The 27,045-nt window shown below is 35.7% G+C and overlaps 3 protein-coding genes and 1 pseudogene across 3 annotated transcripts; all 4 read right to left on the reverse strand.

Annotated features, from left to right (window-relative positions):
* Positions 1 to 10,509: 10,509 nt before the first annotated feature.
* On the reverse strand, positions 10,510 to 16,379 carry LOC141649899 (uncharacterized). Its single transcript, XM_074458567.1, has 7 exons — positions 16,180 to 16,379; positions 12,005 to 12,190; positions 11,675 to 11,925; positions 11,333 to 11,536; positions 11,030 to 11,128; positions 10,816 to 10,896; positions 10,510 to 10,734 (listed from the first exon to the last, which is right to left on the reverse strand). Exons 2-7 carry the CDS (start codon positions 12,183 to 12,185, stop codon positions 10,510 to 10,512), a joined length of 1,041 nt encoding a protein of 346 aa, XP_074314668.1. The 5' UTR covers positions 12,186 to 12,190; positions 16,180 to 16,379.
* LOC141649900 (uncharacterized) lies at positions 12,399 to 15,876 on the reverse strand. Its single transcript, XM_074458568.1, has 3 exons — positions 13,328 to 15,876; positions 13,133 to 13,238; positions 12,399 to 13,049 (listed from the first exon to the last, which is right to left on the reverse strand). Exons 1-3 carry the CDS (start codon positions 15,874 to 15,876, stop codon positions 12,399 to 12,401), a joined length of 3,306 nt encoding a protein of 1,101 aa, XP_074314669.1.
* A 1,247-nt stretch (positions 16,380 to 17,626) lies between the features above and the next one.
* LOC141649901 (aspartic proteinase CDR1-like) lies at positions 17,627 to 18,775 on the reverse strand. The gene has a single exon (XM_074458569.1). The coding sequence runs from the start codon at positions 18,773 to 18,775 to the stop codon at positions 17,627 to 17,629; it is 1,149 nt and encodes a 382-aa protein (XP_074314670.1).
* A 7,057-nt stretch (positions 18,776 to 25,832) lies between these two features.
* LOC141649903 (aspartic proteinase CDR1-like) lies at positions 25,833 to 26,805 on the reverse strand (annotated as a pseudogene).
* Positions 26,806 to 27,045: the final 240 nt, after the last annotated feature.

The raw sequence follows: 27,045 nt of genomic DNA on the forward strand, positions 1-27,045 counted from the left end.
ACTACGCTGGGGGCAAATTGATGGGGCATATTTCGCACCCCGACCGAGTCAACATATTGAGCAAGGTCAAAGCCAAAAGAGACAAGTCAACGTATTAGATGCCCTAACCGACGCGCACTGTCGGCTGTCACTTGGGTCTCGGTCTTGGCAACTAGCCGGCCGAGAGGCATATCCGCGTACTCACATCCAGTCCCCTCGGCATGGAGTCAACCAGGCCTGCCGGCCTGCCGTGGGTCCCTCGGCCGAGGGTAAGACAGTATTTCCACCTGCTCTGCCACTTGGCCACTACGTGACAAAAGGTGAAAGTCTATAAATACTCCACTTCTCTCATTGAGAAAAGGATACGAAAAACTATCTCACAATCCAATAATCTGGTATAAACTCCCTTATCTCTTTACAATATACTTGGCCAAGTAACACACAACTTATCTCTCTAAGTTTACTGACTTGAGCGTCGGAGTGAGTACGTTCGGCCCCAAGCCGAGCCCTCAGTTTGTTCATCTTAAACAGGAAAGAGTGAAAGGAAGAGTCAAGCAACGACGTCATTCAACAAGTTCACGTGGTCACAATAACTGCTTCGGAATTACACCCGGAACAACTGGGTTTCTTGACTTCTTCAAATGATTTAACGTCAGATGATAATTATCAATCTGATTTCGAGTCTGTATTTGAATTAATTGTTCGTTCGTGGTATATGTCGTATATCCAAATAAAGTTTTCTTAGATAATATGCGTGCAGTGTATTATCATGTTATTGTATATCCTAACTAATGATAAATATCCGTTCTTATTTCCCTAACTAAGGCCGTGTTCGGCGAGCTGTTTCAGGTATCTTATTTGACCAAAATACTACCTAAGGTATTGAGATTTCAGGTACCTCAACTAATTTCATTTTCCTTAAATGCAATCCCTTCCCACTCTACGAAATTGATAAGATCACCCGGTCCTTCTTGTGGTCGGACTCCTCATCAAAAAAACTCCATCTCTCTAATTGGGACCTTGTCACTAAACCCCTGACCCTTGGTGGCCTGGGTATTAAAGCCGCCCGCCCCCTCAATGATGCCTTCTCTAAAAAGCTGAGCTGGAACATTCTCCTTAACAAAAACTCTCCTGCTTCTCACGCTATTCAGAGCAAATACCTGACCCCCCCACCCTTCTTCTTTCCGTAATGGTTCTCACATCTGGAAAAATGTGGGCATTAGCCTTCCTTTTCTCCAACAACACACCATCGGGTCCATTGGTGATGGTGCCTCCATCTGCCTCTGGACCGACCGCTGGTCCACTCTTGGCCCTCTTAGAGATCTTATTTGTGGGCCCCTCAATACGGCCTCTCATAATGCTAAACTCAGCTCTATCATCTCCAATGGCACTTGGGCCCTCGTCACTCTCGACTTTGTCCTTCCCGACGATGTTCTGACTGTTATCCTTGCCATCCCCCTCCCTTCCTCCTGCAAACCCGACATCCTCTCTACCTCCCTTGCCCCCAAAAGCAAATTCTCGATCGGTTTCGCTTACTCTTCCCTCCTTGATCACACAAATCGGCCTCTGTCCTCTACCCCTTCCCTTGACTGGCTTTGGGACCTCCCTACCATCCCCAAAATAAAAAATTTCCTTTGGCTCGCTTGGTAGGAGAAGCTGCCCCACAGTGTTACCCTCTTCAAGAGATCTGTCCTCCCTCCCCCTCTTGCCTCCTGTGCTCTAGCCCCTCCCTCAATGAAACCTCTATTCACATCCCGTAGTCTTGCCACAGATGTTTGGGTACACTTTGGTATGGACGCATCCTTTTTCACCCTTGACCTCCAACCTTGGATTCATGAGAATTGCACCTCTTCCAACCCCTCTTGGCCTTCTCTTTTCACTTTCATCCTTTGGCGACTTTGGACACAGCGTTGTGATATCACTTTCACCAATGCTATGCTGCACCCAGATCGTGTGCTCAGTTATTCTGCGACTCTATCTCCTCTCAAGCCTCTTCCTGGGTTTCTGCCAATTCTCCTAATCCGCTGCCTTCCCCCCCCTTACCGTTCCATCCTCTGCCTCTTACTACCGTGGTAGTTGGGCCCTTCCCCCGCTTGGTTGGTTCAAAGCCAACGTTGATGAGGCCTTTTCCCCCTCCTCCTCCTTAGCTAGTATTGGGTGCGTTGTTAGGAATGACATCGGCTCTTGGGTTCGGGGTTGGTCAAGACGGTTGCTTGCACCTAATCTCTTTATTAGTGAGGTCCTTGCCATTAGGGACGGTCTTTTGGCTTGTGCGGAGTCCATGGATTACTTTATTATTGCCCCTGATTGTCTTAATGCGGTCACCTCTATTTTGAGTAAGGCTCCTCCTTGCGGCCAATTTGCTAACCTTATTCTTGAGTGTAGGCATCTATTGAAGAACTCTCCCCGGGTGAAGCTCAAGTTTGAAAAAAGATCTGCCAATGGAGTGGCCGATGCACTCGCAAAAGCCGCCTTAGAGGATAATAGTCCTAGTAATGGTTGCTTTAATTGGGACTTTGCTCCTTCTTTTGTCCAACAACTTTGTACTAATGAATTCTTGCTGGCCATCGAGCCACTCCCCCGACCCGCCCCCTTGATGTAACCGAATCTTCTTTTATTTTTAATATCATGCACTTTCTTTCCAAAAAAAAAAAAACTAATTTCATTTTCTTGTTTTACCCATTCAATCAAAATATTAAATTATTGTCATATCCTTTTACGTCATCTCATCAAAAATCAGCTACATTTTCGGCTAGTTTGTCAAACATTTTTTATATAATCAGTTATCTTATTAGCTCATAGTTTTCAGCTACCTTATGAGTTACCTTCCGATGATTTCAGTTACCCTTTTAGTTTTCAGCTATCTTTTCGGCTAATTTTATCAAACAGAGCTTAAGAATCTCAAAACATGATATGAGTATTGTGGACATGGGCCACGGGGGCGCTTGGGAAACAAGCGTTTGCATTTTGTGGAGTCGCCACCAATTTATTGTGGAAAATTGGAAACCGTTCGAATACCTCGTGTCATGTCAAGACACAAAGTAATGACATAAACACTAAGCACTCGTTACCCTTAGCATTCTATGTCTAGAATGACTCTCGTGGATGCCAATGAACACGGATGTTCACAGAGATATGGAGTAAGGGGTGAGGGTACGTATTAGGAAGCTCTTTTGATCGAACACCTAATCCCGCCCGCCTCGATAGCGGCCTCTACTAATGATTAGGGAAGATCGTCTATACTCGATATATTGTCGATTATATGCATGCAATGCAACATCCAACGTTTTAAATCCTAGCATGTGAGAATTAGACTAAGTCGGTTATCATGTAATTTAATCATACAATTGGGTCGAATTAGGAATTTAGATCGATTACATGTGAAAACATACAAGCAATAATAAAGAAATACAATAAAAAATACAATAAAGAAAATTACAATAATTACAATGGGATTTATTGACTTATGTCGAAAATACATTTAAAACGGAGGGTTTGGAAAAAGAAAGAATAAATAAATGAACGAACAGAAATTAGGGATAATACGAATAATAGTTAGTTAATACGTAATTAATAAACTAGGTCAAGGCAAAACGGAAGTTCAGAGACAGAAATCAACCAGGAACAGGCGCAACAGAGCTGCGTCCTTTGGAAGAGGCGCAGCAGTTGCTGCGTCTGTTCCTTGGCTCAGTTCTGGCTGTGAAGCCGGAATTGCAAGCCGTTAACATTCATTGGTAATTTTAATGATTGATTAATAATATTTGACTCGGATGAAAGTGATTAACAGGTTATTTACATGTGATTAATGGTCATGAAAGCAATAAACATGGATGAAACCGATTAATACGAATTAATTACAAGATTAATTAACAAATTAAACAAACTAATTAGGTTAAATATGATAGATTAATGATGAATGAATGAATAAACAGGTGGAAATATATCGAAGATCGAATTCCAGAAATCCAATATGAATGAATCGAATTCCTACAACCCGGTTTGACTTTAATGACGAAAACCCGCAAATATGGATTATTTGGGATTTGAGTCGGGATTTTAAAAGATGAATTAACGATGATAAATAATATGTGTCAGATTATTATGCTTGAGTTATTATGTCAAAGAAACAACGAACAATTGAAAACAAAAGAAAAACAAACAAATTAACAAAAGACGAAGGAAGAAGAAAGGAAGCAGGAACCGCGGCGGCCTCACGAAGAGGCGCAGCATGTGCTGCGTCCCTTCGAAGAGGCGCAGCAGTTGCTGCGTCCTTTCTCGACGGTTGTCCTCTGATAATCCGTAAAAAGGGTTTTAAACAAAGAGTTTTAGAAATCAGTTTTAATTGTATTTTCGACATAAACCTTACATTATGATACAGAAATAAAGAACAATAATTAAAAGGAGGATTATACACCCTCAGACTTACATGTTTGACGAAACGAGATGAACTAAGTATACGTTTAGTGATGCTCGACTCGAATGTAGACGAAAGTTCCCTCGTAAGAGGAAAGAAACAAAGTTGATTAATGTTGATTATTGTGTAGTTGGTCAAATTGGTAGGTCATGCAAAACGAGGCTGGAACTCAGAAGGATCCGAGCTTACGTGGTCGAAAGTTCAAGCACGTAGACCCCAAAAAGTAAGAACGTGGTCTAGAATGCAAAGGGAGAAGAGAAGGGCGGACACTCGCGTGAGAAATATGTGAGACCGAAGGTCCCTATTTATACTAATCACGTGGAGGAAGTAGGGTTTTCGGAGAAACTTTGGAAATGAAACTCGAAAAGATATGAAAAGATACGAAAAATACGCAGAAAAGGACTTGGGAAGAGGCGCAGCAGGCACTGTGTCCCTTGGAAGAGGCGCAACACCTGCTGCGTCTATTCCCAAGTGGTTTCCTCCTGCGGAAGAAAGATTTCCGTGTTTACTGTTTAGTTTATGGAATAACGGAATAATTTGGTTTTCCTTAATATCTTGTATGAATATTACGGGAAATTGTTTACCAAAGATTAAAATATTTATAAAAGATTTATAAAATATGAAATAGAAATATCCGGAACATTCCAGAACATTCTGACTCGGCATTTTAATGGTTGTCAGAAAATGAAGACGGTTTTAGGTCCGGACTACAAATGTACTCTAATGACTGCCAAAACGACCGTATCGGCACGTAGATGACAATTAAGAGATAGACATAAATGTTTGAGCGATCACTTGACGATAAACTTACGAACTGTCACAAATCGTTCCGCGTACCAAACATGCGGCCCAATCATCACCGGGTAGTATGCGGGAGGTGCAGAAATGAGGTATCTACAAGTATATGACCCAATTCGATTCGTCTTTATATCGCTATTTTCATGTAGCTTAAAACTAATCATAATATTTTTTTTTTGAGGGGAATCATAATATTAATTTTGTCTAAGCCTTAGTGGTTAGTACAGTCTGTGGGCATAAAAGACACCATGCCACCATAAGTATCATACCCAACCAAGAAGTCAATTTGAGCAATGTTACCAAGTATTGCACCTATTCTAAGATCTTCTGATGGCATAATAGCAAGACATGCGGTATCATCCGCAATGGCTACAAATATATTAATTGGCGTCAACACCAAATCTCCGCCGTCGAAATGGGCCGTGACATAAGGAATATTTAGATCAGCACCACCCATACTGGTTTTGTAGCACAATTTAAAACCTTCTCCACTTGGATCGTCCACCTTTTGCCCTTGTATAGCCTCCTCCAAGGCCGAGCTTAGACTCGAGTACATATCCAAAGGTAAAAAGGTCATGGTAGTTCCCGAGTCAATTAATATGTTGCCGACCGTTCTACCATTCTGATTAAAGGGTATCGTCGTATTTCCAACCGTAACCCCATTTAAAGTTAAATAATAATACGTAAATGGGCTACTTGTAATTAACGGGGTAGAAATAACACCTTCACCCGAAACTTGCTCGCTTGTCCCGAAACTAATTTTGCTCGTGAAATTACCTTCCTTAAAAAAAGGGATTAAGCAATATGAGAATTTACCCTTAATCGATGAGCCAAGTTGTGAAACCAACGACAACGGTCCACCACCGAGACCTACTACACCTGTCGTGCGATATGTAAAAATTCCGTTTTCATGACCACAACCAAAGGTAATATTAGCCAAGGACCGACTATTATTATTATTATCAGACTTAAACGTTATGGTTTCCATGGCAATTTCCCCGGACGTGTAGGTTTTATCACTATAGCCATAATAGTAATTACAAACGTTTTCCCTACAAGACGATCGTCTCGTTCCTAAGGCCTGACAAGCATCTGAATCACAAGATTGGGTTTTGTAGGTTAAAGATTCTGATGGGTTAAAGATAGGGAAATATTGGTTGTAACAGTCAAAGCAAGGTTGACATTGAGTCCATATGAGTTCACTTCCGGTATCTATGATACCAACTTGGGACACGGGTGGCGTGCCATACGACAATTCTATAATGTACGATCCATCATGAGTAGAGTAAAGTTGGGATTGTATGTCACTTAGAGAAGATGAGGAGGATGATGTCCTAAATCGAGCAACTCGAGACATCGAACGCTTGATTGAGTTCTTTAGACGATCATATTTATTAAGGGACGGGTTGGACAACGGAGATAAGGGTGATTCACGGTGAATTAGTCTAGTGGTGAAGCCTTGTTGTAGGGATTGTGTAGTTTGAACTATAATTAGTAATGCAAAAATGGTTGAAATAAGCAAAGAAATTATCAAATTAATTATTCCCATGGTTGTAGATGAAATTGTGAGAAAAATATGAGATAATTTGCTTGAAATTGCATGAATTTTATAAGAAGTGTGGGATTAAGCATCATGCAAATAATCTACTTATGGAATATTATTATATCCCATTTTTAGAGATTTCATTCACAAATAGTAATCTACTTATGAAGTTCGGTTTTTTCATTCGTAAAAGTCAGGAATCGAACCCTTAATAACTTGTTTAAGATATGTGAGCCCAGACCACTCACATCAACCAATTTTTAACGATTTTGTTCAACAATTACAAGATTAATCTGTTTAGTAAAACTAATTGAAAAGCAAGTTGAAACCTGAAAAGTAAACTGATAAGGTAACTCAAAAATTGGAGCTGATAAGGTAACTAATTATAAAAAAATGTTTGACAAACTAGCTAAAAAGGTGACTGATTTTTGATAAAATGACGTAAAAGGATATGATAGTTATTTAACGGAAAATTTACGTGGTATCCCTAAAGTTTGTCATTTTGCACGTGGTATTAAACTTTTTAAGTTTGTTTCACATGATATCCTTGAGATTTAATTTTCAAATACAATATGCCCTTTTACCGTTTTTAAATCTTCAATTGAGAATAAATCGTAGACTATAAATCAGAATCGACCAATTTTTATTTTAAAATTGATTTACTCTTCGAGAGCTATAATTCAATGTATAACAAAAAAAAGGTCATTCGAAATTTGAACATCGGAATTATGGTCGATTTGAGGCTTTCGGGTGAAAAAACCCTAAAAAATACTAGTTGACAATTTTTTCCCTCAAATCGTAGATTATGACAAGATAATCATTTTAGAACAAAAAAATTAAGCGATTCCGAATTCGGACGTAGGTGTTATGCTCAATTGAATTTTTTAATAGCGACTGAAAGGGCATGTTGTACATGAAAATCAAACATGAAAGATAAAATGTACACAAACTTAAAATATTGGGTACCATGTGCAAAATGGCGAAGTTCAAGGGCACACAAACTTAAAATATTGGGTACCCATTTTATAGGAGGCAATCCCCTATCTATAAAAGCTACTCCCTCCATTCAACTCCACATTATAAGTTTGTTTTTTCACGTTTGACAACGCGTGTTTTACGCGGTAAATATCTTTAGCTACATATTTGCAAAAATTATAAAAGTTTGATATTCTTAATGTGCTCCTAAAGACGAATCAAATAAGATCTCACATGAATATATTTTCACTTATATATCGAGAGAAAATCGACATTGAATGTTCACTTGTGAATAGTGTACAAACTAGAATTTTGTAATGTGAAATTGAATGGAGGGAGTAAAACATTTAGGGGATTGTGATTGGCTGTTCAATTTTGGAAAAGAATTTAATTTTTGTTAATGTAGGACCCCCCATGATCATCAAGCTAATTAATTACCTTTTCTCCTCCTTCCTCCATTCTTCTATTAATTCATTGATTCTTTTTTTCTCAATTCACTAAACAACTCAAAAATCATTAATTACTTTCAAAAATCATTAAGTTTAATTAAATTTATTTTTTAAATAACGAAAAAATAATCGTCGTATAGAGAGTATTATTGATTGCATAATTTCCTCAGATAATAAGTTTTAAAAAAGTTAGAGAAAAAATATCTTATTAGCAAAATAATATCAGATCTGAATTTTTTTTTTTATAATTGTGAAAATAATATTTTGTGTATCAGAAATTTAAAGCAAACCCGTGCATTTTTTTGCACGGTATAAAATCTGCTTGTATATCCTAACTAATGATAAATATCCGTTCTTATTTCCCTAACTAAGGTCGTGTTCGGCGAACTGTTTCAGGTATCTTATATTATTTGACTAAAGCAACTTATTTGACCAAAATTTCAGATAACCTTATTTTTATGCAAGTGTTTGGTAAGTAGCTTATTTAAACAAATAAGCTACCTGCAGAAATGCGACTTAGGGTAGTAACTGGGATTTTAGATACCGTTTGAACTGATTTCATTTTCCTGTTTTACCCCTTCAATCAATAATATTAAAATACTAGTTTGAAACCCGTGCAAATTTGTACGGGTATATTTGTAAACATTTTATAAATATCATTCAAAGTTATTTGAAAATAATTTGTGTATATACGTAAAATATCTAAATATGAGTTAAATATTCATAAGCATCTATGAAGAATTTAACTTCAAATTATTGATTATAACGTGGAAACATAAATAAATATATATGATATTAAGTATTAACCATATCATTATTACTAAAAACTGAACTATCACATGTTAGATGACAAGAATTCAACATAGCTCAACAAAAAAAAAAATCGAAATATCTCATCCCCGATTTAGGAAAATATGTATATTCATAGTCACCCTGAATGCCTTATTTACCATCTGTTAAGGAAAGTTCCAAATTTAATGAATTGAAGACATGAGATAACAAATCAATTTAATCTTTACATAATTCACAATTCATACGTTTTTTAAAGAACAACCAAACATCCATATATATTTAAAATTCCCTAATTAACCATACTACTAATAGAAATAAACAACGTGCAATTCGATTCTAAGAAAAATTTTCACACGCCTATGTGCGAACCATGAGTTACTATCTTTTTAAAGAATGGTTTACTATTTATTAAATTAAATCATAAAAAGTACATAAAGTGTTACTTGCTGTTCCAATTTAGATTGCACCATATAACGATCTCATAATATAATTTGTGATTGAGAATTGGCCCTTGACACTCTAAATGTAAACCCCTTACACTACTACAGAAACGGATTCTTGCGACGCTTTTTAACCCCCTATTGCAACGCTAAATAGCGCCGGAAGGGGTTATACCGACGCTTTTATATGCGCCGCATTTGCCTGTGCCGCTACCCTCTTTTGCGGCGCTATTTTATTGCGTCGGTAAAGCTAAAGTATAGCGCCGCAAAAATTGACGCGCTATTTTTTGTGCTATAGCAGCGCTTTTCAAGCGCCTCAACTAATATGTCGCCTATCATCTATTATGCACAATTATGCTTTTGTTCAGGCGCGTTTTTGCGTTGCTTACTACAATCAACAATATTATTTATTACACCTGCATTTCCTATATACTATATTACCTTCTGAACAAACATATTTCTTGTCCCGGAATTACACACACAACTTTTCTAGAAACAAACATATCTTCTTATTAAATAACTTTAATGTCAAATACATGTGTCCGAACCCTATAAGAATAAATGTATCTCAAATAAAAAATACATCAAAAAAATATCCAACTATCCAAACACAAAGTTCTCTATTATTCGCAGCCAACAGTAGCAAATGACTATTTGTGACATCTTAGAAATACATATCTTCGGTGCCCGCTAAACAATCCTTGCGATAATGCTTGAGCTTGACGATACATAAAGCACCTCGAACATAACATAGGATTACTGAAAATTCAAGTGATAACAATGTAAGTCGTTAATCAAATTTACATCCCCATTCATCATAAGCATGAGATATTACCATTATTGACAAAAGAAGCAAGAAAGCACTTTAAAAGTTCAAAATGAGAGAAAAGACGTGACACCAAGAGAAGATGAGATGATCAAGAGATTAAAAAGAATTATTACCTTACTATTAATTGTCGTGATCAGACTCTCCTTCTGAGCTAGACTCATCAGAGCTAGATTCACTCGACTCAAGATCACTTAAGGTAAAACCCTCGGTATTTCTCAACTTCCTTTTTAGCTTGGTAATAGTGTTTCCTTGTCTTTCGATACGATTATCCATTGTTTCTATTTTGTCCTTTAGTTGTGAATAAGATACATGGATGTCTCCTCGGTTGTAGACATATTTAAGCCGTTGGAATAATGCAAAGTAGAAGAAGCCTCTACTAGATCTGATGGCTTAACACCTAACCCAAGACCTCGAACCCGACCATATTTATCTTTTCCCAATACTTGTGCAACAGGGTCATCATCTAAGTTCCCATCTAAGTGCTCTTGTTGTGCAGCAATTTCCTTAATTTGATCCTGTAGTTGTAATTGTACTAAAGTAACGCAAAGAAATATCACCATTAATAACTAAAATAAATAAAAGCTTCAGACACATACCGTAACATTGGCTTCGTTCTTATGTTGATGACATTCTAGATAAACTTCAGTCCTTGTTGGGGATCTCTGTAGTGACTTTTTCTAGAGAAATCATAAATAAGAAGTCAAATAAAATGAAAGTAGAAGAAACAAAATATAAATTTATCATAAAAATAAAGTAGAAGAAACAAAATAGAAATTTTTGTTAACTAATTAAACGATAATAGGCGTATACCAAATCTTCATAGATGCGTGCATGACTCTTAGTGCCAGATGTATGAATAGGCTTTGTCTTTGCCTTCTTATGTGAAAGCCTACTCTTTGCACTTCTTTTCTGCCATATCATAAAAAATACTATTAGTGTCGGTGCAAGACCAGTTCATTGACCTTAACCAATTTTCATTCCATTATGAACCTTATCAACATTCCACTTCTAAGTTTATGGCCTTTGGTAGTTTTGGGCACTATTCAGATAAAATAGGAAATGGTCCTCTTAAAAATAAGGCATTTATAATTTTGTAAATAAATAAAAACATACTTGTCCTTCATCTGATCTCCAAAAGTTAACAATACTTATCCATTGGTCGTTTACCACATCCTGTGGGACGTTATTCTGCAACTCTGTTATGTTTGCATCATCTGAATAATGCTTTCCTTTTAAAAGACACTTATAGTCTCTCCATTTATGGTTTATTGACTTCAATATCCATTTTTCGAGTATCTTCGCATAAAGAAACCTTTTCTGCATATGCCATATAGACAAGAAAAATGTTTATTGTGATAAGAAGAAAAAAAGCTTATATTGTGATAAGAAAAAAAAAAGTTATGTAAACCAAATATATACAATAATGGTGCTAAAACAAAGTTTTGAATCCCTTACCTGAACTTCTTTCAGAATCAAGGTCTGATTGTTTCCCTTGTTACCCTTCTTTAAGTGATCCCATCGAGTATAACTTAATGAGCAAAGACCTCCATTTCTAGCTATTGTCCCACAAAAATATCCTAGCACCCCTCCTTCATCCCCTATAGGTTGATTGGATTTGTTTATTTCGACAACTATTCGATGTCCTTCTGGCATGTTCCATATTTCTGCAAGAACAGTTTTCCCACGAGTTCTTTTGCCGTCGGGATCTAAAAAATTATAAGATCACTTTAATATGAAATTTCAATGTGCATACAAACTGTATTACTAAGTGAATTTTCATCTTACCTTGTACAACACACTCATATGTTCGTCCCTCATTTTCATGTTGAGTAGTAGTAATCGATTCTGGATTTTTATCTCCATTTTGATGACTTCCAGATCTGGAATGCTCAGTGGAGTTGTTTTCTCTTTGATCTCCTTGGCCGCTACTTTGTCTACTAATCCGGAGATTCTTAGCCTTAGCCATTTTCCCTGTCAACTTTGAGCTTTATCAATAGTCATTTAATTTGATTAAAAAAAACTTCCAGCACATCACAAAGCTAGCAAGCACACAAAGAACTTTCACAAATAAAAACCACAACTTAGTTTAAAGCTTATTATTCAAAACATAAAAGAATAGCCAATATTTCATAAAAATTCTTAAAAAAGGAAGATCAAATCTAACAGCTAGATATTATTTTCAGTCATCAACCAAAGTTCCTTCGACACCAAGCCTAACCCAACTAGGATTTTCATGGGTGTTCGAATACAAGTTTAGAAATGAGACATGATATGGCTCAATTTCTTCATCCTCACTCAAACCATCGTCACCAATGTCATTAACATGTTTCGGTTTCATCTTCAAAGCAACAGACCATTCCTCGTTAACTTGGTCTTGAATATAAAACACTTGCTCAGCTTGTGTGGCAAATATATATGGCTCATCTGTCAGGGTTTCGCCACTGTGTAGACGAGAGAAATTAACAAGTGTAAAACCATATTCGTCTTGCTTTGTTCCTCTTCCAGGAGTTGTGTCTATCCACTCACATTTAAACATTATAGTTGAGTATCCTCCTAAATATTTCAATTCAATGATTTCTATTATTCTCCCATAGTAAGTAACATCTCCTAATACCGGTCTTCTGTCACTAGCACTAGCATAGCTTGACGTTTTTGCTACTACAACCACTCCACTATTTTGAGTACATTTATCATAACGTTTGGCTCTAAAACTAAAACCATTGACATTATATCCTTGGTATTTAGTAATAACATCAAGTGGTCCATGAGCTAGCATACGACGTTCCTCATTCAAACATTCTGGACCCTTTGACGCCTCCAATTTGATAACCTGTTTTATTATAAAAAAAAACTAGTAACTCCTCTTATACTTCATACTATATATTATTTGACATAAGCCTGTAATATGCTTACATGTTCTCTGAACCAATCATGGAATGTTTCATGTTGAATTCGCTCAATTTCTTTCAAAGAAAGACGTCTTGGTCGACTACGACGCTTAAGTTTCTCGCCGCATGCTCTCTTTAATAAAAACAAGTGTTAGTACATGTTTACAACTATTGTATAAAATTAATAAAAATGAAAACTATGTTAGTATTAGATTCTTACTTTAGAAATTCAGTGACTTCTGAAGAATTGAAAAGGATATATCGATGTGCTTGTATTTTGTTCATTGCTGATATCTTGCTTGTAGTGGGTTTTCCTAAAGGTTTTCCCGCTTGAACAAAAATACTATTATCATGAGTACTACTCGTTGATTCCAAAATTTCAGCACATCCTTCAAAATTTGAAGCTATGGGAAACTTTGAATCAAATCCTTCAATGTAATGAGAGCAAAATATCATACATTCAAAGGCTAAGTGAGCCTCGGCAATTGATCCTTCTGGGCGAGCTTTATTAAAAACATAGGATTTGAGTTTGCCCAAATACCTCTCAATAAAATACATCCACCTATATCTAACTGGACCAGCAAGCTTTGCTTCCGTAGCTAGATGAACGACCAAGTGGACCATTATGGTAAAAAAGCTAGGAGGAAATATCATCTCCAGATGACACATTATTTGTGGTATAGAAGCTTCTAGTCGCGCAATTTCATCTAAATGTAAAACTTTACCACATAAGTCTCTAAAATAACCACATAACTGGAATAAGACAGCTACCACCTCGGTGTGAGCGCCCTCGCAATGCAATGGCAAAATTTGTTGCATTAAGATATGATTGTCATGGCTTTTGAGACCATGCAATTTAGCTTGCGTAAGGTTTACACACCTTGATATGTTTCCAGCATAGCCATTGGGAACTTTAAGTTCATGGAGTAGTTTACAAAATGCATGCTTTTCGACACGGGACATTGTATATGGAGCTGGTGGTAGATAATACCTTGATCCCCTTTCTTGTGGGTGAAGTTCCTTTCTTATTCCCATAACTTCCAAATCACGACGAGCTTTTAAGTTATCTTTAGATTTTCCTTCCAAATTCAACAATGTACCAATCACATTATCACACACATTTTTTTCAATGTGCATGACATCTAAGTTATGGCGAATTAAATGAGAATCCCAATAAGGTAATTTAAAGAATTCGCTCTTCTTCTTCCAAGTTTTAGAACCACTGAAATCTTGAATATCCTCAATTTGGCGCAGAACCTCAGCTCCAGAAGGCGTTGTAGGAGCAACTTCATGTTCTTCACTTCCATTAAAAGCTTCTTTATTATAGCGAAAATCATGGTTTTCCTCTAAAAGTCGACGACTACCCATATAACAAAACTTATGACTATTATATAGCCACTTTGAATCAGTTTGGGAGTTGCAACAAGGACACGCTTTCTCACCATGTACACCCCAACCAGAGAGCATGCCATAACCTGGAAAATCGTTGATTGTCCAAAGTAATCCAGCATGTAAAGTAAAAGTTTCGTCTTTGGAAGCATCATACGTCTCAATGCCCTCATCCCATAACTCAATTAACTCTTCAATAAGGGGTTGCAAATACACATCAATTTTATTTCCTGGACTACTCGGCCCCGGAATTAAGGTGGATAAAATCAGAGATGACGCTTTTAAACACATCCAAGGGGGTAAGTTGTATGGTACCAACACTACTGGCCAACAACTATAAGTTGAACTTAACATTCCAAAAGGGTTAAATCCATCACTAGCTAAACCAAGTCTAACATTACGAGACTCCGCACCAAAATTAGGGTACCTAGAGTCAAAGTCTTGCCAAGCATTGGAATCAGCCGGATGTCTTAGAACTTTATCCTCTTTTGTTCTTCCTTCAGAATGCCACCTCATATAAGATGCCGTCTTTTTAGACATAAAAAGTCTCTTAAGTCTCGGCTTTAACGGAAAATACCGTAAAACATTGGCAGGAATTCCTTTCTTTTTTTTTCTCCCCGTTGATGTCAATTGTTCTCTAACCCTTTTCCATCTTGAAGTCCCACAAGTTGAACATGTATCATCACCTATTTTCTCTTTCCAATAAAGTTGGCAGTGTTTCGGGCAAGCATCAATTTTTATGTAATCAAGGCCTAACTTACTAATAACTTTCTTTGCTTCAGCAAATGATTTTGGTAAGTGTTCACCATTGGGAATTGCAAGTCGTAAAATTTCTAATAAGTTACTAATAGACTTATTACTCCATTTGTTAGTACTCTTTAAATGAAACAAAAGCACTAAAAATGACAACTTAGTCAATTCACACCCTGGCCACAACTCCTGATCAGCATCTTTTAACAAATTAAAAAAGTTTTCGGCATCTTTACTTTGTCCATTGGTTGCCATATTTATGACAGGAGGAGAATCATTGAAACCAGACTCCTCATTTCTTTGTCCATATGCATCATGAACTAACTGTTGCATATGAGTCAAAGGTGGATTTGTCACCATAGGTTCATCGACCGATGTGTCCTCCAATTGCTCTCCATGGAAAATCCAAGTGGAGTAGTTACACATCATTCCAGAACTAAGCAAATGTAAATTCACTTCGTCTGGACTCAACAATTTATTGTTTACACACTTCCCACAAGGACAATATATTTTACCACTAGAAGAGGATAGGTCACTAGTAGCATATCTTATGAAGTCACGAACTCCTAATCGGTATTGTTCACTTTCTCTACGACTAGCCAAATTTTCCTTGATAAAATTCAAATCCATCACTTGTCAAACTAAAAATTAGTTTCACATAAATAAGTCGAATAAACATTGAAGAAAGGTTCACTTATACATAGAATATAAACAAAAAGAGCTTACACAAATAAATAACAAATATTTTATTTAGAAAACCTATATTAATTCTCCACCATTACACTATGTACATTTTTTCCCTATCAACAAATGAACTGTAATGGTCATCGAGCTAAAAAATTGGAACAAAAAGAACAACCAATTTGTTCACTCAAAGTTCAAGGATCAATCAAAAGTAAAAACATAATGATAGAGAATGTTGAATCTACATACCTTATTATGTGATTGGAGGTCTATTTTGATTACTCTTCAGATTTTTGATGGAGCCGTCAGTTCGCAAGAATGGTAGTGGAGAGAATTTTTTTTTTTTTTTTGTTTTAATTCAAGGGTTTTACTAATGATAATGGGTTTGGCGGTGAAATTTTGGTGTGCGCTTTACTTTTGGGTATGGGTAAGACGCTTTTGGGAGGCGCTTTATAATAGCGCTTCAATGTTTGGTTTTATAAGAGATATATCAGCAGTTTTTATACAAGCGCCGGCAGCCAAGCGCCTTTATAGATCATTTTTGTAGTAGTGTTATTCACGTTCGCTAATGCTAAATACACATCCTAATAATCAAAACTGTCTAGTGTAAACCCCTTATTCAGGTTTAAATAATGTCAACTTACTCATAATCAAATTTTATCCATATAAATTCCCATTAACTAACAAAAAAATTTGAGAGATCTGAGATGGTCGTAAATAAGTTATTGATATAACACTAATCTGTACCCATTTATGCGTTTTCATGACCTTTATCATGACACAAAATAACTCTTTAACTTTATTTTTAACCGTGTTTTCACCTGTTTTGTTTCCCGTTGTATTGTTTTGTATTATAAATTATAAATTAATCTCATAATAAATTAATTGTATGTATATACTATATATTATATGAACATTATTTTAAAAAAACACAAAATTAAACTATGATATTAGGGAGAGCTTACAATATAAAGAAGTTAGTAAAAACAACAATAAAATCATGGTGGTATAAATCTCATGATATCAACATATATAAAAGAAATTTCATGTGTTGGATTATTTAGTTAGTAGCCTATTTTAAAATGATCCTAAAAACTGTGTTTAGAGTGGAAGTGAGGTGTTGGAGGGCAAACAACATGTTTGATTGTTGTTTTATTATATTATATAGATTACAGTATTCTTTTACGTCATTTCATAAAAAATCAGCTACCTTTTCAACTAGTTGCCAAACATTTTTTATATAATCAGTTATCTTATCAGCTCATAATTTTCAGCTATCTTATGAGTTATCTTTTCAGCTAATTTTATCAAACATAGTGTAAGGATCTCAAAACATGGTATGAGTATATGACTCAATTTGGCTCGTCCAATTAATAGATTATACCACCAGTTGTACGGTTTAGAATCCGAGCTTTGTAATAAAGAATCTGAGTTCTATTTTAAAGAATACGGGCTTTATTAGATAGTATCTGATTTCATCCATTTACATAATAAAAATATAACTTTGAATAAACTCAGAAAATATACATATAAACTTTGTTTTAGCTTAATTATATTATACTCATATACAACTGGATGTATAATCCTATTTATGTGACTAGTCCTTATACCGGTATTTTCATGCAGCTTAAAACTAATCATAATATTTTTTTTTTTTTTTTTTGAAAAGAATCATAATATTTTTTTTGACTAAGCCTTAGTGGTTAGTACAATCAGTGGGCATAAATGACACCATGCCACCATAAGTATCATACCCAACCAAGAAGTCAATTTGAGCAATGTTACCAAAAATTGCACCTATACTAAGATTTGATGGCATAATAGCAAGACACGCGATATCATCGGCAACGGCTACAAATGTATTAATTGGCGTCAACACCAAATCTCCGCCGTCGAAATGGGCCGTGACGTAAGGAATATTTAGATCAGCACCATCCCTACTGGTTTTGTAGCACAATTTAAAATTATTTCCACTTTTATCGTCTACCTTTTGCCCTTGTATAGCCTCCTCCAAGACCGAGCTTAGACTCGAGTACATATCCAAAGGTAAATACGTCACGGTAGTTCCCGAGTCAATTATTATGTTACCGACCGTTCTACCATTCCGATTAAAGGGTATTGTCGTTTTTCCGATAGTAACCCCATTTAAAGTTAAATAATAAAATGTAAACGGGCTACTTGGTATTAACGGGGTTGAGATAACACCATCGGCATCACCCGAAACTTGCTCATTTGTTCCGAAACTAATTTTGCTCGTAAAATTACCTTCCTTAAAAAAAGGGATTAAGCAATATGAGAATTTACCCTTAATCGATGAGCCAAGTTGAGAAACCAAAGACAACGGTCCACCACCGAGACCTACTAAACCTGTGGACTGATATGGAAAAGTTCCGACATTTTCATGACCACAAGCAAAGGTAATATTAGCCAAGGACCGACTATTATTATTATCCGACTTAAACGTTATGGTTTCAATGGCAATGTCCCCGGACGTGTAGGATTTATCACCATAGCCATAATAGTAATTACAAACGTTTTCCTTACAAGAGGTATGTTTTGTTCCTAAGGACCGACAAGCGTCAGAATCACAAGATTGGGTCTTGTAGGTTAAAGATTCCGACGGGTTAAAAATAGGGAAATATTGCTTGTAACAGTCAAAGCAAGGTTGACATTGAGTCCATATGAGATCACTTCCGGTATCTATGATACCAATTTGGGAGACGGGTGGCGTGCCATACGACAATTCTATAATGTACGCTCCATCATGAGTAGAGTAGACTTGGGATTGTATGTCACTTAGAGAAAATGAGAAGGATGATGTCCTAAATCGCTCGACTCGAGACATCGAATGTTGGATTGCGTTCTTTAGACGATCATATTTATTAAGGGACGGGTTGGACAACGGAGATAAGGGTGATTCACGGTGAATTAGTCTAGTAGTGAAGCCTTGTTGTAGGGATTGTGTAGTTTGAACATTAATTAGTAATGCAAAAATGGTTGAAATAAACCAAGAAATCAAATTAATTATTCCCATGGTTGTAGATGAAATTGTGAGAAAAATATGAAATAATTTGCTTGAAATTGCATGAATTTTATAAGAAGTGTGGACTTAATCATCATGCAAAGAATCTACTTATAGAGTATTATTATATCCCATTTTTAGAGATTTCATTAATAAATAATAATCGGGTGTTTTCCTCCCATAATGTTAACATAAGAAAATATTCCCACCATATAGCTATATTAAAAATTATTCCCACAATATAGTTGATATAGGTTTGGATAACACATACCTAAGATTAGGGAAACACTAAGCAAAAAAAAAGCCATCAACGTAAAACAAAATTCTCATCCTAGTCTAAACCCCAAGAAAAGAAAACCCTAAGAAAAGAAAATCGTATTCATTGATGACCGATAAGCAATAGCATATTTAGCCCTACAGGAGTATAATTAATTCAATTGGTCTCTCTTGTAACGGGTTACCATTTGTGGCGGATATTTTGTGAGATAAAATGGTAACAAAATGGGTTTGTGGAGAAAGGGGACCACATGAATAGTGTTGCAGAGAGAGAAAAAGTGGGTACTTTGTGAGGTAAAATGGTATCCGTCACTCAAGAGTGACGGATATGTGCCGTCACAAACAAGAATTGGTGTAATTCCAATGCAAGGTAATCTCCACTATCTCCACTATTAGCATGTATTTAATCTCCGTTCACAAATTGGTCTTGTAAAGCTCTTTAATTTGTAATGATATTTCGTATATGTTAATTTGCACTTTGACATTAGTGAAAGGCGTCTTATAATGGAAATCACTACTATATGAGTTCCTATATTAGCATTAATTGGTGAATTATGTTTGCTTTAGATATGCTAAACCAAGTATTAGATGAAACTTAAGCCTTTGGGGTAGGGTTAAAGTTAGTAAAATTCAAAGTTGTTGACAATTCTGATATTTAAGTTTAAATGTACAATGAATTTTGATGGTGAATATGCTATTGTTTAGATTGTGCTTCATTGTTTGGTACTAAGATTATGTCAGTACACATTTGTTTGTATTTGAAACTTTATTTTTATAATATGGTATTCACAAGGTTTTCTCAATGGGCTCGTTTACAAGAATGTTGACTGATGATCAATATATAGAAGATCATAGTTCGGATTTTTTTTTACATCCAGGCATAGTGACACAAGCAGTACTTCTGGGACTCGTTTGCCTTGACGTTCGACGATTTATTTGGAAGAACTATGACATGTCAAGAGAAGCTGATATTGTTATTTTTATTTTTAAAGCATGATTTTGTTATGGTTTAACATTTGGAAGAACTATGAAATTTGTTTACAGACACATTTGGTTTATTAATTTAAGTGACATAAAAAGTGCGGTGTGTTATTGATTGTTACATCGTATACCAAACTCACACCTAATTTTATAGCAGTATAGTTGAGATTTGACAGTAAGTTGTAACAAAAGTACATGCATATAAGCTAATTTCACTCACATCTCCATGTATCATGCCTTAAGGATAAAGACCTTCAATGATTCAGGCTGCAATACTCATAATTTGTCAATATATAAGTTGACATTCACTAAATGAGCATAAAATGATGGCTTATGCATTTTCTGAAAATCATTACCCCACTAATTTTACTGCTTTGCAATACGTAATTCTAAAGCCTATATATTTTTCTTGGTTAGGTTTCAACGAATTTGAGGTATGTAGAATCCAAACCTAATCAAACTATATGAAGGGAATTATTTCTAATGTAGCTATATGAAGGGAATAAACTTTTTATTGGGCATTATGCAAGGAAAACACCCTAAATGTTTGTTTTATATAAGGTAAATATGCGTCAAATCATTGATAATTTATGAGTTCATACCAATTTTATTTAATTTTAATCAAAAAATAAAATTTTGATGAAAACATTGAATGAAAGAATAATGCTTTAATGACATAAAATCAATCTCATTTATTTCCTTGAGTGTATTTTGGTCGGAATATTGCTTATTTTCTTGATTACATACATTTAATAATACTCCGTATTTCATTTCCGTAATTAGATTATTTGCATGAAGATTGCCTCTTGATTGCACGAGCTGGTCGACATTCCTATAAAATCCATGCAAATTCAAGCAAATTATTTCAATTCTAGTCACAATTTCATCAACAACAACCATGACAAATAACTTGATTATTTCTTTGCTTATTTCAACCATTTTTGCATTACTAATTATTGTTCAAACTACACAATCCCTACAAGTACAACAAGGCTTCACTACTAGACTAATTCACCGTGAATCCCCCTTATCTCCGTTATCCAACCCGTCCCTTAATAAATATAAGATGTGATTGTGGTTGATTTTTTGGTATTGTCATCATTGTGATTGAGATTGTACTCTGATCGGTTGTTATTGTGGGACCATTTTCGGGAGATGGTTCCAACCCCATGTTCGCCTCTTTTGGCTCCCGTCACAAGGGGATGTTCACATTAATGATCTAAGTCCGCTCGTTGCGATGAGCGAGGCTTAGGTGGTAAGGCCGCGGTCCCCACTAGTGTGGGTTACCTGTTGCAACGATGGGCAACCTGGCAGGCTACACACTTTGGTGTGTAATTGGTTATTGGTTACATTGGAGTTAGAGGATTATTGGTTACAGTTTGTTTGAGTTGTATTATTGTAATTCTTATTTGGTTATACAGTTGACTGACCCCGTTTATTGTTTTCAAAACTGTGGTGATCCATTCGGGGATGGTGAGCAGTTGGCTTAGCAGGTTTTGGACGTCGATGTAACTCGCGGGATATGGATGAGCAGAGTCATCACATTCTCTTAGCTAACTTCCGCTGTCACGTTAAAACATTAGTTATTCTTTTGTTCTTCATTTCGGAGTTGTATTTCGGATTTCGGTTTTGCATTAATTAAACCATATTGCACTTTCAATAAACGTTCTTTTATGATTTATTTGATATGCTTGGGCAAACGAGATTGTATCACTCCCGTTTGCTAAGGTAGGCCTTGGTAAGGCACTTTGGTATATGGGGGTAGTACACATATGGTCAAAAATATGTCTCAAATAGGAAAGTTATGAAATGGGGCAAACACAAAAACTTTGCCATATAGAGGAAATGGGGCAAACATAGACATTTGGTGGGAGTAATAAACACCCCCAGATAGAATGATAAACAAATAAATGAGACATTAAAAAATGAAGATGGTAAACAAACGACCGAGACGTAGGAAGTAATAGACATCAACTAACGAAAATAATAGTAAGGTCATGTCTGGGAATGAGTAGAGAAGTATAGGGGTACAAGGTGATGTACTCCATTAAGGCTGTCAATGATATGAGCCTGCTCGTTAAGCCCTCGGAATCGGCTCGGTCAAATTTCGGCTTGACTTGAGCTCAAGCCGAGCTTTGATAAATATGAGCCGAGCCCGAGCTCAGCAAGGCTCGGCTCGAAAGCTCGTTTGGGCTCGTTTTTAAAATTATTTTATATTTTATATTATTTTTATTTCAAGTTATATGTTATTTAGAGATTTATATAAGTATATTATAATATTTTTTTTAGTATTTATAATTTTATTTGTTTTTTTTTATAAATATTTATATTTAGTTAGATTTAAAAGGTGAGAAAGTGAAAATATATAATAACAAAGCGAGTTTGATTCAAACTCAAGCTGAGCTCGGGCTTTTTCCGAGTCGAGCTCGAGTTCCAATTTTTCAGGCTCGACAAGTTTCAAGCCGAGCCCGAACTCGGGCTAAAAAATTCGAGCCGAGCTCGAGTTTGAGCTCAGATCGGCTCGTTTACACTCCTATACTCCATAATGGAAAGCAACTAACAGACTTTTTTAGTATGTCATAATCAAAATCTCCTATCTACTAAAAGAATAAGTGATCTCTATAATTTTCCCGCCAAAAAGCATATTCTCAAAAAGAAAACTAATGATAATTATGTTCATTCACTAAATAAGAAAACTTACAATTACAATCAAATTCATCTATTATATTTTCATTAAAATTAATCTTTTATCAAATTATACTCCCTCCGTACCACACCAAAGGTAAGGTAGAGAAAAATAGAGTATTTAAGAAAATGGGGAAAAAGTAAGGGTAAAGAGGGAAAAAATAGGGGACGTGCTAAATCCCGCACAATATTTTACTAAATCCCGCCCATTTTTTCCTATCAATCTATATATTAATCTTCCAAGTCCATTGGCACATGGCAGTCTATATTTCAAGCTTTAATGACATGGCAAATTTGTAGGTCCTAAATATCAAAAGGGGAAATAAACGTGATTATATATGGCAATAAAATATTTTCTCCATTAATCCTATTTATGCCAACCGACTACCAATAGTTAACGAACACCATCGTCACAATTACAGACCAACGGTCGACGACCAACACAGACCATATAGAGCCACCCCATCGATACCAACCACCACTACTACTACAACTACGCTGAGGCGATCATCTCTAATCCATTAACGACGACTACCACCACCGCCAATTATTAACCAACAGCTTCATGTGACCATCGTCAACCATAATGACCCGCAGATGACCCACAAGCCACAACCCTCCTACAACCACTTATTGAGATGTATAGTACAACCTACAATCACCCACCATCGTCTGATGATCGCCTACTATCCGGCACAACCTATCAAACGGGCGAGTCAGAATAAGAGTTGAGTCGGATACCGGCCGGGTCAAATATATACCGGGCCTTGGGTTAGGTCAGGGTCAGAATACGGGTCAAACAAAAGTTTATAACGTCGTTTATTTTACCATTTTCAGCAAAAAAAACATACCTTTTAAAAGTAAATCATATTTAATTTTAATAATATAATTATCTTAATTACATATCGTAATTATATAAAAAGATTACAAAATAAAGTTACTTTATTATTAAATGATGTAAAAGTTATATAAAATTGATTTTAAAATTAGTTTACGGTCAAGATTTATGGGTCCTAGACCCTGAAAAATCGGGTCGATCTGCATGGGTTGGGTCAAGTTATGGGTCAAATCGGATTTACGGGTCGGGTCAAGCTTTGACAGGTCTAAATGGAGTAATGCAATAACCATTCCCACACATATCTAACCCTAATTCGTTGTTATTACTTTTCCAATGATTGTTTGTATATCATACGAGTAAACTAATTTTTGAAATTTATACAAACATGTTATTTATAAACAAATTAAATTGTAATCCCGTGAATTTCACGGGTTTAAAACTAGTTATTCCGTATACACCCTCTTATTTCTCACCCCCACCAAAAAGAAACAAAAGAAAAGAAAAACCCATAAAATTAACACATCTCATCCTCCCCATCATCATCTAGTCACCCACCCCCTCTCATTAACGATGTACTCGGACGATGATGGTCGACGGCATGCATATTTGCAGCCACCAAATTTGGCAAATGCTTCAATATGCAAAGTAATTAAGAGAACACACCATCTTCGATTAGCACCAATTAAAACGAAAACGAAGGAGTTTATATGGCGATGAATATGTGCAACATCTTATATTTGCAGAATTGCAGCAACCTGGAATTTGCAGCATTGCAGGTCATTTTGTGTAAATATCACTTTGGAGTGGTATGTCCGTTTTTAGTAAGTGTTACCTTTGGTGTGGTACGGGGGAGTATTATTTTCACTAAACTTTAAATTATAATATTTTAATTAAAATAAAATAAAATTGATATAAAATTATAAAGATGATGAGTTGACCCATATTCTGTATAAAACCAAAACTAGAAATCGTTACTTTCGCGACAAAAAAAATGATTTTTTTTTAATTGAAACTCCTTAGCTATATGCTATAAAAATATTTTCATTAAAATATATTTCAAATCTTTACTCAATTCTGTTAACTAATTTTCATTTCTAACTTTTATTTATCAAAACAAAATAAAATGATAAGAAATGTAGACAATTATAAGCTACCAATATTATATAAGTCATTTTATAAAAATATTAAACTTTAATTACCGTGTATATAATGCACGGGATCTAAACTAGTTCACATTAATTTGTTGATCGGTCTCATATCTAACGCCTAACTGAAAATTGATTCTTTAAGCTTTTACGAGGTGGACTTTGATGTTTGCCTTTTACTTAGGTTATTACTAATTATTTATAGATATTATATTTCAATCAATAATGAAAAAATCAATACAAATTAAGGGATTATGAAAATGTCATTTGGAATAAAATTTAATATTTTAAGGGGGTGTTTGGTTCAATCATTAAAGGTATGATGTATGGGTTCGGAATGAGCCAAACCCATATAAAGTGTTTGTTTGGCAAATTTGAAGGTTTCATACTCATACCTCAAACACATGAGGTATGGGTTTCTCGTACCCAAGGAGGAGGGTGGGTATGAGATTGATACCCATAAGGTATCAAATTATAATTAACAAAAATGTAAAAATAAATATTTTAACATATTGAAAATGAAATATTTTATATAATTATTCGATTAAATCTTTATTTTCATGATTTTATATGGTAAAATTATTATTTAAAGTTTTAGATTTTCCATATCTTAACCTTTACTTGGTTTCAAACCCATACCGGCTTACAATTGAAACAAACGCAAGCTATAAGGAATGGAGTTCCAACCCGATACCACCCAGATATGATTCCTGATTCCAAACCCATATCCATGTGCGAAACAAACGCCCCCTTAAGTAGTCTTTTACCTAGATTGTATAGATAAAGGATAAATTTAATATGAAAATAGATGCGAAATTAGAAAGTCATTTTATGTGACGATCAACAATATAAAGGTCACAAAATACATATAAAACAGTGCAGAAAAGTCATCTCTTAATAACTTAGCGAGAAACTCCTCTCACAATTTTCAGTGATGGGTGACCATAATTTTTCACTAAGCCTTAGTACAGTCTGTAGGCTTAAAAGACACATGACCACCTTCAAGATCATACCCAACCAAGAAATCCATTTGAGCAACATTACCAAAAATAGGAATTATAGGTGGTGTTGATGGCAAAAAAGCAAGGCCGAGCTTAGACCCGAGTACATATCCCGAGGTAAAAAGGTTACGGTAGTTCCCGAGTCAATGACTATGTTCCCGGGCCTCCCGGCCGTTGTACCATTCCGATTAAAGGGTATTTTCGTTTTTCCTACGGTAACCCCGTTTAAAGTTAAATGATAAAAAGTACTAGGGTAACTTTTTATTAACGGGGTAGAAATAACACCGTCACCCGAAACTTCTCCAAATTTCCCGAAACTAATTTTACCCGAGAAATTACCTTCCTTAGAAAGCGGGATTAAGCAATATGAGAATTTACCCTTAATCGATGAGCCAAGTTGAGAAACCAAAGACAACGGTCCACCACCGAGACCTACTACACCTGACCCGCTATAATTAAAAAGTCCGGCATTGTAATGACCACAACCAAAGCTAATATTAGCTAAGGACGTTCCTTTGGACCGACTATTATCCGAATTAAATGTTATGGTTTCGGTGGCAAGGTCCCTGATGTTTGGGACCTATCACCGTATCTATAATAGTAATTACAAACTTCTTCCGTACTACAATAATATTGACTTATTCCTAAGGCGTAACAAGCACGTGACTTACAAGAATGGGTCTTGTAGGTGGAAGATTTTGACGGATCAAAAATAGTGACATTTTGTTTGTAACATTCTTTACAAGGTTGACATTGAGTCCATATAAGATCACTTCCGGTATCTATTATACCGATTTGGGACACGGGTGGCGTGCCAAAGGATAATTCTATAACGTACGCTCCTCTAGTACCATTTACTTGGGTTTGTATGTCACTTTCAGAAGATGATGAGGATGATGATGTTCTAAATCGATTGATGTGTGACATCGAATGGTGGATTGCGTTCTTTAGACGGTCATATTTATTAAGGGACGGGTTGGACAACGGAGATAAGGGTGATTCACGGTGAATTAGTCTAGTAGTGAAGCCTTGTTGTAGGGATAGTGTAGTTTGAGCAATAATTAGTAATGCAAAAATGGTTGAAATAAACAAAGAAATAATCAAGTTATTTGTCTGGTTGTTGATGAAATTGTGAGTAGAATTGAAATAATTTGCTTGAATTTGCAT

Source organism: Silene latifolia, chromosome 3 (genome assembly GCF_048544455.1).
Source record: "Silene latifolia isolate original U9 population chromosome 3, ASM4854445v1, whole genome shotgun sequence".
In the NCBI taxonomy this organism is placed as follows: Eukaryota; Viridiplantae; Streptophyta; class Magnoliopsida; order Caryophyllales; family Caryophyllaceae; genus Silene; species Silene latifolia.